The 13836-nt window shown below is 38.1% G+C and overlaps 1 protein-coding gene across 4 annotated transcripts in view; it reads right to left on the bottom strand.

The window, feature by feature from the left end:
- wcy (WW domain-containing adapter protein with coiled-coil wacky) overlaps positions 1–13836 on the bottom strand; it is a 252625-nt gene that overhangs the window by 115665 nt on the left and 123124 nt on the right. For all 4 annotated transcript variants that reach the window (XM_090388071.1, XM_090388070.1, XM_090388074.1 and 1 more), the window contains exon 5: positions 308–438. In XM_090388071.1, the coding sequence (XP_090244197.1) occupies positions 308–438 (131 nt within the window). The remainder of the gene's footprint in view (positions 1–307; positions 439–13836) is intronic.

Here is a 13836-nt window from a genome sequence, read left to right on the forward strand (position 1 = left end):
TCCTCCGTATTTGGTAGTGACGGGCTCGAACCCCGGTCTAATCAAGAAGCGTGTGCTATGCCCTGCTGCTCCTTCCCACCTGGCTACGGAGGCGCCTCACATGCTAGGACCAACAATGATTAACCTGTCCTATTTTGGGTTCACACTATATTATGAAATTAATTCCTTTCTCTCTTCAGTACAGATTTAACCTCTTCTGCCCTGTATATCCTTTATAACAGATTTCTACCATTTCATATTTAAGGTATCTATGAAGAATATTATTTTTAAAAGAATCCAACAAAATTAATCAGACTTTTTATCTTACTTTTCCCACTCAATCCATTCTTTTGGTTTCTCCCACTGTGAAACTTCGGTTTTGCAATTGTAGTAATATTTCTTTCCAGAGGAACTAATATGTTCAGACCAATCTCCAACTTGCAGCCGTTTTTCTTTTTCCTTAACCAAGAGAAAGAGAAGGAAAGAAATGTAATAAGGAAAAAACAAAGCAAAAAAGTTCATTAAAAAATTAATGAAAACATACATATAAAAATATCAAAAACTGATTATGATTCTTTCATATTTTATTTACATACTAGGGTAAGGGCCTGCCACCCTTACCCACTTCATTCACTAACTCTGGTTCCACAAAATGGTCAATGTAATAATGGTATTTTGAATCTTAATGAATGATTTACACAAATTTTGTATTCAGTAAGGATTGATCAAATATTAACCATGTAATAAATTCAAAAAGTAAAAATGTATGCTAACCTATTTCTTTCCCTGTGGATAAGCTGCTGAAAACTTCTTTGAACACAGATTGAAAATTGTATGGATCTACACAAGACCTGCAATTTTAATTTTGATGCTGGCCATAGATGTACATAAAAACAGGGCCACACATAGCTGAACACTCCCAAGATCAATTATTCCAACCTACATGATCTAATATGATGGAACATTTACTGCATATAATTTGTTAATTATTATAGAGAAAGCCAACAATACGAGAAATTGTTGTTTATTGAGGGATGGGGGGAAAACGTTAAATTATGGTAATCCTTTATTTTTTTTTCAAAGTTACAAGGAGAATAGCAATACATTACCGCTATTTCTCAATTGTTGAGATCAAACAGTGAATAATAACACAGATGAGAGTTGAATCACTGTGGTTCTTGATCTGTTGTCAGCAATCAATAAGTTTACTGGGTTATTACCTTGCATTGCCAAAACCATGTCATCTCAGCTGGTCATTACTAATAAAAAAAATTATCTGCATTGTTTGTCCTAGTTAGGGATCAACAACATAGATGGAACGTTTGTCATTCCTCCATGTTGATATGTCCAGCCCAATTTTTACAAGCCAGCTGGCCAGGTCTGACGCTCTTGAAGAGAAGGAAAGAAATGTAATAAGGAAAAAACAAAGCAATTTTGGTTTGGTTTATTTTGGTTTCCTTCATCCAAAGTCAATACAAACATTTATCGTATTTAGTAGTCAAGGGCTTGAACCCAGGTCCACTCAAAGAGCACATGACACTGCACTTGTGCTCCTGACCACTCTGCTATATCGTAGCCCTGGTCATTACTAACACACTAAGAAAATTCAAAGGATCATGGTAATCAATTTTTAAAATACTTTTACCAGAACTACACAGTGCAGCACTTAATTACTAAAATTATATAGTTTTATTAAAATATATAACTATTAACGGTTAAAATAATAAAATAGTACTTAGTCATTGTATGTCTCATAGAGTACTGTTTCTGCTGCATGCCTTTTCTACAGATACTTCCATGGGCACTGTTCTTCTGAATTGGCTTCTATATTTCCCACTCTCTCTTTCAAAACAGTCCGAACATATGCCACCACCAGCAAACATCCATTTACTCTCCAACTTCAAACTCACAGAACCAACTTTTCATCTTCCTCGTTTATTCATTCAACTGCTGTTTTCTGGAAAAACTTCCTTCATACATATTTCCTGAAAATTAGTCTACAGAAGTTCAAATCCAATGTCAACAAATATCTTCTTTTGTCTTCTCAACCTCCCACCCAAGCATGGTAGTAAGTACTATAGGTTCTAATACTGCCGGGAGCAACTATTGATGATGTCACCAACAGACTGTCAGATTTTAAAGGGGGTAAAGAAAATATTATTATTCATGTGGGGACAAACGATATTAAACGTACACGATCTGACGATTTGTTGGAAAAATACAGGACCATGCTGAGGAAATGTCGCGAGCTAGGCCATAATGTCTATGTGTCTGCAATTCTGCCCAGACACGATAGGAGGGATTATATGTTAAGAGCCTTGTGGATTAACTCAAGACTTGAAGGAATCTGCAAGGCTTTAGGGGGTAAATTTCTATCAGCATGGCCCACACTTGTAGGTAGAAGGAATTTGTTTTGTAGAGACGGGATACACTTAAACAAAGGTGGTGCAAAAGTTTTTGCCAGTATTATTGAGGATACCTTAAAGGCTCAGGGAAACTGCTAGTTAGGGGGGATGTGGGTAATACTGACACGCGTTTATCTGATAATATTGGTCAATGTAACTCTTGCACATACCTTAAGAGTTCTTATCTGTTACCCCAACTGGACGTATTATCTAGATGTTCTGGGGGAAAAGACGTTTCACGTGAGCAGGTAGCTAATATCAGGGAAGAGAGCCTAAATAACTTCAAGGGTTGTGTTAGGGTTGTTAAATATACAAGAACAGTAAATCTTAATTGTTTATACAGTAATGTTAGAAGTGTCGTCAATAAAATGAGCGAATTCGAACTGCTGGTTAAAACAAGTAACGCGGACATAATAGGGCTTACGGAGACGTGGTGCCACCCGGAAATTGGGGATGATGAGTTTCAGTACGGCTTGTATAATGTATTTAGGAAGGATAGAGTAGATAGAAGGGGTGGTGGGGTAATGCTTCTTATCAGAAGCAGCCTGAGTGCGACGATAGCTTTCCCAGATTCAGACATTTCACATGCTAGTATAGAGTCTGTATGGTGTGAGATAGTTGGAAACAAAGGTACAATGCGAGTAGGCGTAATCTACAGACCAGGTGATTGTGAAGACTATGACAAAAGCCTCTACATGCAAATGGAATGGGCAAGTAAGCGTCAATGCCTTATTCTGGGTGATTTCAATTTGCCTCTAATTGATTGGAGTAAATGGGAAGGAAACTCGACATGGGGAACAAAATTTTTAAATCAACTAGATGACTGTTATTTGTATCAACATGTCAGGGAAAGTACTAGAGAAAAGAATATCCTAGACCTCATCATCACACATGAATCAGATGACATAACAGGGCTGACAGTAGAGGAACCAGTAGCAGGAAGTGATCACGGAGTTCTACGGTGGATGATGACGAGAGAGGTAGCAGAAGTAAAAGGCAAAGGAATGGGGTTTAATTTCAGAAAAGGAAATTACGATGCCTTAAGGTACTACATGGCCTCTATTAACTGGGTAGATATCGTGCAGAGAATGAATACAATTGAACTGTGGTACGCTTTTAAAACATTAATCACAGATGCCTTGAATGCGTATATACCATTAAAAAAATACTCCACGAGAAGGGTTCCAAGTTGGATGAATAGTGAAGTTGCCACATTACTTGAGCAGAAAAAGGTGGCATGGAAACGTTACAGAGCAATAAAAAGTACTGAAGCATATAACAGCTACAAGGTGGTGTGTAATAGAGCCACAGAAAAGGTTCGACAGGCAAAGGCAGTTTATGAGAAATCACTAGCAAACAGAGCAAAGAGGGGGGATAAGGAATTCTTCACATATATAAATGCCAAGAAGAGCAGGACAAACCAGATCGGACCTTTACGTAAGGGAAAGGGGATAGTAATAAATACACCAGCTGCCGTTGCAGATGAACTCAACAGTTATTTTGCATCGATATTTACAAATGAAAAGCCTTTTGTGGCAATGGGAAATTGTGGGAGCAAAGTTAAAAAATATGTAATTAATGATATTGAAATTTCGCAAGATTATTTAATGAAAAAACTTTCAAGCCTACAGACTAGTAAGGCTCCTGGAGTTGATGGAATATACCCTATAATCTTGAGAGAGGCGGCAAGCGAGTGCATTGAACCACTGAGGCTGGTTATGCGAGCATCACTAGACTCTGGGGAGATTCCCTTGGATTGGAAAAGTGCAAATGTATCTCCCATACATAAGGGTGGCTCCAAAAGTGAAGTGGGAAATTATCGACCTGTCAGTCTGACTTCAGTAGTAGGGAAAATCATGGAGGCATTGATCAAGGGTGGAATTCAGGATCATTTGGATAGAATTGAAATTCTCAAGGATACTCAGCATGGTTTTGTAAAGGGAAAATCATGTTTAACAAATCTGGTTCGCTATTTCGAAAGGGTCACTCACGAGCTGGATTTAGGGAATAATTTCGACATTGTTTATTTAGATTTCAGCAAAGCTTTTGACTCAGTCCCACATGAGCGGTTGCTTTATAAGCTGGAACAGGTCGGAATCACTGGGAAAATCCTTAGATGGATAGAAGGATGGCTTCAGGGCAGGAGGCAGAGGGTTGTGATAAATGGCTATTCCTCAGATTGGGTTGATGTAAGAAGTGGGGTTCCCCAAGGATCAGTATTAGGACCACTGTTGTTTTTAATTTTCATAAACGACATTGATGAAGGGATAGAGGGCGTGATGTCTAAATTTGCAGATGATGTTAAAATTGGTAGAGTAGTTAATGATCACTGTCAAGCTGAGCTTCTTCAGAGAGACCTAGATAGACTTCAAGAATGGTCAGAAAAATGGCAGCTGTGCTTTAATCCAACAAAGTGTAAGGTATTACACCTGGGAAACAGTAATCCCAAAATAACTTATTCACTTGGTGGAGTTCAACTAAACCCAGTACTGGAGGAAAGGGACTTGGGTGTTACGATACGGTCAGACATGAAATTCTCTGAGCATTGTAAACAGGTTGCAAGGAAGGCCCATGGTGTCCTATCGATGATCTATCGAACTTTTGCAAGTAGAGATAGGGACGTGATAATCCCATTATATAAGGCCTATGTTAGACCACACTTGGAATACTGTGTTCAAGTATGGAGACCGCACCTAAAGAAAGACATCGAGCTTCTTGAAAGGGTGCAAAGAAGGGTAACTCGCCTGGTGAGATCGGCAAAAGGGCGTCCTTATGAAGAAAGACTTCGAATATGTGGGTTGCAGAGTTTGGAAACTAGACACCTTAGAGGAGATTTGATTGAGGTGTTTAAGGCTCTGAGAGGCATCAGTAAACTGAATGAGGACAAAATTTTCAAGATTATAAATGATGCTAGAACTAGGGGACATAAATTCAAGTTACGCGGGGAAATGTTTAGATTGGACTGCAGGAAGTTTTATTTTAGCCAGCGAGTTATAAATTACTGGAATAAGTTGCCTTCATGGGTGGTAGAGGCCGACAGTTTGGGGAAATTCAAAGGTCATCTGGATAGTACTTTCGGGTAAGGGAAGCGCATAGGATGATAGGATTAATTTCCTTTTTATTTAATTTTTAATTTCATTTTATTATTTTTATTTCTTTATTAATTATTATTATTTATTTATTTAATTTTTGTTTTTATCATTGTTTTGTTCGGATTTTTTTTTTTTTTTTTTTTTTTTTTTTGGCTGGTGCAGCATAAGCCATAGGCTTTCTTGCACCATACGGCCGTTACTAATACTAATACCTCTCATATTTGGGGTTTTCGTAAAAAAAAAAATTTTTTTTAAATAATAATTATTTTTCCACTTATTATTACTCTTCATTACGTATCAAATGTATATGAATTTATGCAGGAAACCTTAAGATTGATCTGTGCTATTGTTGTGAAAACCTGATAATTTCATGCAATTTATGTGAAAACTCCATTTCTGATTATGCTACAATTCATTAAAAAAAAAGTAACAAACAAGAAGAAATATTGAGAGGGGGATATTACAAACATTTCTGTCATTTTAGGTTAGGACACTTGCTATTTAAGAATTTATGAGGTATGATCAAAAAGCTCGGGGATTAGGAAAATGAAGCATACCAGCTGTTTGGATAGGATCTCCTTCAAAGTAGTCTCCTTATACACTGACTAGTGCTTCTGAAACTTCTGGAAGCATTCCTGATAGGCGTCTTTTGGAATTGCTAATATTGCCTGTGTTGTGTCTGAGTAATTCCCTCAGCCATTGCAAATCTATGACCTTTCAAGAGAGATTTAAGCTTGGGAGGAAAAGAGTGGGGGGATCAATCTGGTGACTGTTTTTTTTTGGCCTTGGAGATAGTTTTTCACCGAGGACTCAGCCTTTGTTACTGGGTCATAGCCATTTGCCCACAATTCATCACCAGCACTGATGGAAAAAAAAGTGTGGGTCAGCAGCACACAGATGAAGATCCATGCAAGAATTTACCATTAGTGCAAATGAGAGGAACAAACTAGACTGAAATGTGTCATCCCCAAATCTTGTGTTAAAATCCAACGATGTGTTCCATAAGAAATGACAATTTTACTGGTTCAGATTCACTAGTTTTGAAGGTGAAGGGCAGCTAGAGCAACAGCCATCTTTGATGGACAAGCAGCCCTTTTTAAGCTAACTTACATTGTAAACATGAAAAACCTTCTAACATCTCAAAGCATCTTCTCTGAAAACTGTTTTTAATATTTCATGATTTTCCATTGCAGTTTCCCATAAGGTAACAAAATTTGATGCAAATTCACTGCTCAGCAAAATGACTTATGTTAAAATGTTATGAAACACACAAAACCTATTCAATGCACACTAATTCAGGCTAACTGCAGTTCAAATTGGGTACGAGAGTGCATGTGATTGATGACTTTTCAAGTTATGATGAACATTGTGGTGAGATCCAATCTTCCTTACATTTCAAGGGTACAGCTCTAAAACAGTGTTCGCAGGCCACCCACTAGTTAGTACACCGGACCGAACCTATTGGTAACTCTCTAGGAGGCGTCTGGATCAGCTAGTGTATAATCTTGCTAACTCTACTCTGCCAGATAGTGACTGAAGGGAGTCCAAGTAGTGTGTATGCGGGAGGCATTGTCGAGGTCACGTTATGTCAAGGATCTGGGTATATTCTTACTATGTGTACACCATATCCAAGAATTTCATTACTTCATACAGCATGTCCCACCCACTTTTTCTTACCATTGAATACACCATAAATTGTCAAACTAATAGAGTAAGCTTATCTATGAAAAGATATAAACCTCCCAATAAATATACGTAGTCTGAATTCTAATCTCAACAATGTTCATTTCCACTTGCAGTCTACTAAACCCCATGTACTTTTTCTGACAGAATCTCAGTTATCAGTTGATTCAACTACTGCTCATCTCAGTTGCCCAAATTATTCGCTGTATGATTCTTTTGCCTCAAAGGTGGTACTTGTGCATATGTCCGTTCCGATATTCCCTGTCAGACTTGGTAATTTGGAATCTCCTCTTTTCGATCTTCTCTGGCTTAAAATCTCTCTACCTCACTGTGTCAAATTCATCTGTTGTCTCTACCGTTCTCCCAACTCCAACTAATCACTTGGAGCTCTTTGACTTCCTCTCTTTGCAACTTGACTTTCTCCAGTCCAACTTTCCTAACAGTGAGGTAATTTTCCTTGGTGATTTTAATGTTTACAACTCCAGCTGGCTTCCGTTTTCTAGTCACACCGACCCAGCTGGTCGAAATGCTGATGCTTTTGCATTTACTAATAATCTTGCACAGATTGTTCATTTACCTACAAGAATACCGGACAAGTCTAACCTACAGCTAGCATGCTTGATCCTTTTCTCACAAACAACTCTTCTAAGTAGACGGTTGAAGTGAGTGGTCCTCTAGTCACCTCAGATCACAACTTGTTGATTGTCTCTTCTCCACCGGAGCCTTTATCTCATGGCTATTCCTAACCTCATGTTGTTTGCATTACAAGAATGCAAAATGAGATGACCTGCGAGATTTCTTTTCTTCTTATCTTGGGTTGGATTACTGTTTCAAACCTTCTGATGTCAACGTTTGCTCAGATTGTGTCAGTGAAATTATTTTTGCAGGAATGGAATCCTTTATCCCACACTCCACTTTAAAATCTCACCTTTTATCTAAACCTTGGTTTTCCAATAAATGTGCTAAGACTGTTCAAAAGAAGAACATTGCATATCGTAATTGGCTTGTTTCTAATTCTTCAGTTTCAAATTCTAACTACACCGAAGCTCGCAACAATTTTAAAGCAGTTATTAATCAGTCCAAACTAGAGTTTGAACAAGCTAAGAGTAGAAAATACTTCTTGCCCTAATGCCTCTTGTCAAAGCTATTGGCTGCAACTTTTGCCCATCTCTGCATCCACCTCTATCCAAACCAGATGGTTCTGTTGTCACTTCAGCCAAGGATAAAGCTGACCTGCTAGCATCCCATTTTTCTTCCAACTCATGTATTAATGATCTTGGTAAAACACCTCCCACCTTTCCCAACATGCTCCATTCAATGCCTCCTGTGGTCTTCCATCCAAAGGATATCAGAAGGATTTTGATAAATCTTGATGCTAAGAAAGCTCCAGGTCCTGATGGTATTTCTCCACTTGTTCTCAAAACCTGTGCTCCTGAACTTACTCCTGTTCTTTGCAGCCTTTTTTCACTTTCTTATTCTAAAGGTGTTTTTCCTTCTGCTTGGAAATTTGCTCATATACAGCCAGTTCCTAAAAAGGTTGACCCAATCACTCCCATCCAATTATCGTCCCATTGCAATTACTTCTACTCTTTCTAAAGTAATGGACAAATCAATTAACCGCCAACTCTTAAACTACCTAGAAACCTTCCGTCTGATCAACGATCGGCAATATGGATTCTGTCAGTGTTGATCCACTGGTGATATTCTGGCTTATGTTACCCATTTATGGACTAATTCAATGGAAAAGTTTGGTAAAACACAAGCAGTTGCTCTTGACATCTCAAAGGCTTTTGATCGTGTTTGGCATACAGGTCTTCTAAACAAATTTCCATCTTATGGTTTGCCAACTGTTTTTTGTAACTGGTTATCCAGTTTTCTCTCTGATCGCTCACCGAAGGTAGATGGCTCTCTGTCTTCTAATTTCTCCACTAATGCTGGTGTTCCCTAAGGTTCAGTTCTTTCCCCCACTCTTTTCCTCTTGTATATTAATGACCTTCTTTCATTGACTGGAAATCCTATCCATAGTTTTGCCGATGATAGCACATTGCATTCCACTTTCCATTTTGAGAAACCTTCTTTTGTCTTCTCAACCTCCCACCCAAGCACGGTACTAAGCACTATAGGTTCTAATACCTCTCATGTTTGGGGTTTTCGTAAAAAAAAAAAAAAAAAAAAAAAACGCAACCTTACAAAAGAACATATTAATGGATGACTGGAAGGTGGCTTTTTTCTTTTCATCATAGATGTCTTTGTAGCAAGCATATCATTCACCCCTGTGTTAATGTTTAAGAATCGTTAGCTGTCAGGATCCATCTTCTCAAATCTCGCTATTGCCGATACAATTTCACAAAATGCCATTGCCATCTCTCTGATGATGAAGCATCTCTGCTCCTCATTTGATTCATCTTGAGCTTTGTCAGCATTTTCTTCTTTCACTATCACTGCCTGCAATTCAATGAGTTCTTCGTTCGATAATTCCTTCTCTTCTTCCTCCATTAACTCCTGCAAGTCTTTGGCATCAACCTCCAACTGAAATAGCTCTGCAACCTTTACAATCTTATCTGTAACCTCTTCATATGATTCGTTTGGCCTTTTTTAAATCTTTCAAAGCCTTTTATGTGCAGTGGGCATATTTTCTTCCATGTGCTATTTAAACAACTTTAATAATTTCTGTCCAGGCCTTATGTTTAAGATGGCGTGGTAAATATTGTAAGATTTCCAAAAGTCTCTTAATGTAAAATTTTTCTCATTGTCTACTGTACACAATGGCTGAGCAAATATTGTGCGTAAATAGCATGCTTTTAAATTCGAAGTAACACGCTGATCCTTAGGTTGGATGAGTGAAGTCATGTTTGGCAGTAGAAATATCACTCTCATGAAAGGAATGCCATTGTCTTTACAATATTTTTCAACTTTTGGAATGAAGCAGCATTTAAACTAATCCTCAAAGAGAGATATTGTTATCCATGCTCTGGTTCAATCGGAAATGCACAGGTAGGATGGTTTATTGATACCCTTAAATGCACGAGGATTTCCAGAATGGTACACAAGCAGCAGTTTTAATTTGTAATCTCCTGCTGCATTAGCCAAAAAAAAAAAAAAAAAAAACCCCCACACACTATGTGTTATTGAGTTTACATTGCGATATTTTCGCAATACAGTCAGTCCTCGTATAGCACGATAGTTGTGTTCCTAGAAACCCTCATGCAATGCAAAATTGTACAATATAAACAACAGGCCCTATGGGAAAAACAGGGTTAGGTGCCGGCCACCCAAGATTGAACATATATTTGTAACCAAAACATTACCAAACACAATAAATAATCGTAATAAAATGCTTATGTATTTTATTACAACTATTACGTAATAAAATATTGCTAATGCTTTTGCTTCTATCGTAAGCAAACTTGGTTTTTGTTTGATTTTCTATCCAATCAGATGACAGCCGTTCCATCTCTTCCAATTCTTTGTATCTTAATCTAATGGATTTTAATTACACTGAGTTGTTCCTGCTATGAAAGTTGTTTTTATTTTCTCTGCATTCTTTGTAATTCTCGGTGTTGCCTCATTTAGGTCTGTAGCATGTGCAATATTACATGGTCTTTCCTTTCGCTCAAAGCGTTTCACAATTTCATATTTTTTCTCTATCGACAGAGGTGGACTGGCCATAAGCCTTACCAGGGAAACCCCGGTGGGCCGGAGGCCGGTGTGATTTTGGCCATAAACCATAGTATGACGCCACTATAAATTTTCCCGGGTAAGAATTTTTGACCCAGTCTGCCTCTGTTTATCGATATTGCTTTTCTTTTTCTCTCTAAATTTGTAGTGTCTTCACCAGGATGCTTCCTTTTCACATCTTTTAAGTATTTTACTCATTTTTGGGGAATAAAACACAATTACAAAAGGAGGAGGCACGCTTGATACACATAAACAAAGCTGCGCGTGTGTAGCAACTGAATAAACAACACCGTAAAGGCAGAGATACACTATTAACACCTCACATTTTACTCAAGCACATTTCTAGGGGTTACTACCATAAAACAATAAAAACAATTTCCATTTATGTTTCTGCTAGTGGAATCTGTTATAAACTGATAGTAAACTCGATCTAATTGCATTTGCGATTATACCGATAGCTGGAATTGTGTTGGTTTTTACATTATTATGGTGAAATGTGTTTCCCCGTCACTGATATAAAACTCATAAATACATTTTCAGAATCTTCTCTTCATTCCTATCGTGTTGCGTTCAGTTGGGGTGATTCTGCATTCGACTGCCATTTCTTGTAAACACAAAGGCAAGTCGTGCATAAGCGAATTCGGTTCGTGTTATATAAGATATCGTTCCCCTATTTATAAATCGTGTATGATTGAATTCGTGTAGTAAACACGTGTTATATGAGGAATGACTGTACCTCCATTTATCCCTACAGATGCAAAATACGTTTCTATATATATATATATTTTTTTGCACCGGCAGGCAAAAACGTACATAAAGTCGAATTTGTGTAAGTCGAGTATTACTTAAGTCTTGGAATTCCTGTATGCTCTTAATTCTCAGAAAGAAAGTCTGTAGTCTGCATACTCATTTTCCACATCCCTCACTTTTCTAGACAAGACCATATATCTTTAGTGGAGATAGCCCTTATTTATAACCTTTCTTTGCATAAAAATATCACAAATATGTTGTTGTTTTTTTTTTTTTTTCCATTAAAAAAACTAGCCTTTTTCATTCACTCTCATTACTTCTCCTTTAAACAGCTGATCAGGAGTAAGAGAATAGCACATGCTCTTTGAGTGGAATACGGTTCAATCAAACCTGTGTGATTGATAAATACAATTATGCATTCATAATTTAGCTTAAACTCCTCTGAACTGGTAGTCGTGTTGGCATATAAGCAAAAGCTAACTCTGTATAAATGTGGCATACTATTGAATGGTTTTTCTTCTTGGATAATTCCCCAAAACTTTTTTAAAACCCCTAGACTCTATTCAGAAGGCCAGTCAGGATGACTATTGATCCTTCTCTTAAAAATTCCCTCCATTTCCTATCAGAAAAATGATCATGTTCTGCTGCATGTCTTTTCGAGAGATATTTCTATGGGCACTAATCTTCTGAACTGGCATCTGTAGTTGCACTTCTTTCTTCTAACCAAGTCTGAACATGTGCCTCACCTAATCAACATCTATTCGTAGTAAAACTCACCAACTAACTTTTACTGTCTCTCATTTATTTCTTCTGTTTCTGTTCTTTGGAACACAGATTTCTTGTATGTATTTTCTGAAAATTACTTATTGAAATTAAAGCCTAACATCAGTATCTCTTCAACCCATATATAGTAGTGGAGTACAGTATGTTGCGATACCTTTTGCATTTTTAATGACAAAAAATATAAAAAAAGAAAGACATTTAGGATTTTTTTTTTCTCCTTTTCTAAAGTAATATATGTTAATGCACAATTAAATATGCCAGGAAGTAAATAAAACAGAAAGGTAACTAGATGTACTATCTCACAACTGAAATTTCAACTGCTATACACATACTATATATAGGGTGTCTCAAAAATATTGGTACAAACGTTTAGGGGAGGTGGTAACATCTAAAGGAATGTGAATCACATAGGAACCCATAACCAGAAACGTCACTGTAAGTCGGTACACAGCACTGTTCATCAGTTCGCACGAGAGGGAAAATTTCTGGTTTACTCATTCAAGCAGTAGTTGCCGCACGAAGAGCATGCATCGATATACGAACTGTGAGCTGGCAGACATGTACCTAGTGTATGGATTAGCAGGGCCCACACGGTGTGCACCCCCATGCAGCACAACATCGCTTCACAATAAATGTGTGGGCAGGTATGGTCAGTGACTGCTTGGTCGGCCCATACCTGTTACCATCCCGCACGAACTCCGCTAAATATAGGATTTCTTGAACAAGTTCTACCAGGGTTACTTGACGATGTTCCAGCAAATGTGAGATGCAACATTTGGTTTCAACATGACGGGGTTCCTGGCCATTACGGAAGGTTTGTTCATTACCATTTGAACAGGCGTTTTGGGCGTCGATGGATTGGCATGTTGGACCTGTTGCCTGGCCCCCACGCTCACCTGATTTATCGAGCTTTGATTTCTTTCTGTGTGTGTGGGGGGGGGCATCAAATCTATTGTGTATGAATTGCCTGCGGAGAGACTCGTCTGCACTGCTGCTACTGTCAAAGAAACTCCAGGTGTGTTCGACCGTGTCCGCCAATCCATGCTGCATCGGTGTCACGCATGCATCGCGTCTCATGGTGGAACCTTCGAGCATCTGTTGTAACATCATGAAATGCATCCATCTCATACTCCATTGTTAATATTATGTTAAATAAATGTTTGCCACTAATTACTGTCTTGTGTCATTTCTGCTTCTTGTGCCTCTGCTACTACTTTCCCGTGAAGTTTCCAGTTATGGGTTCCTATGCGATTCACATTCCTTTAGATGTTACCTACCTCCCCTAAACGTTTGTACCAATATTTTTGAGACACCCTGTATAAAAAGGAGTAAAGGAGCTGATTAAAAGATAGGAGATGAGGGATGTCATTAATGATCAGTCTTCAGAGCAGACCAACGGAATAACTAAGGTCCCTAAGCTAGACAATGCCCTCTCCTCCATTTTTAGCTGTGTGTGTGTGTGTGTG

The sequence above is a fragment of the Mastigoproctus giganteus genome, chromosome 13 (genome assembly GCF_048544385.1).
Source record: "Mastigoproctus giganteus isolate SK-2022 chromosome 13, ASM4854438v1, whole genome shotgun sequence".
Taxonomy (NCBI): domain Eukaryota; kingdom Metazoa; phylum Arthropoda; class Arachnida; order Uropygi; family Thelyphonidae; genus Mastigoproctus; species Mastigoproctus giganteus.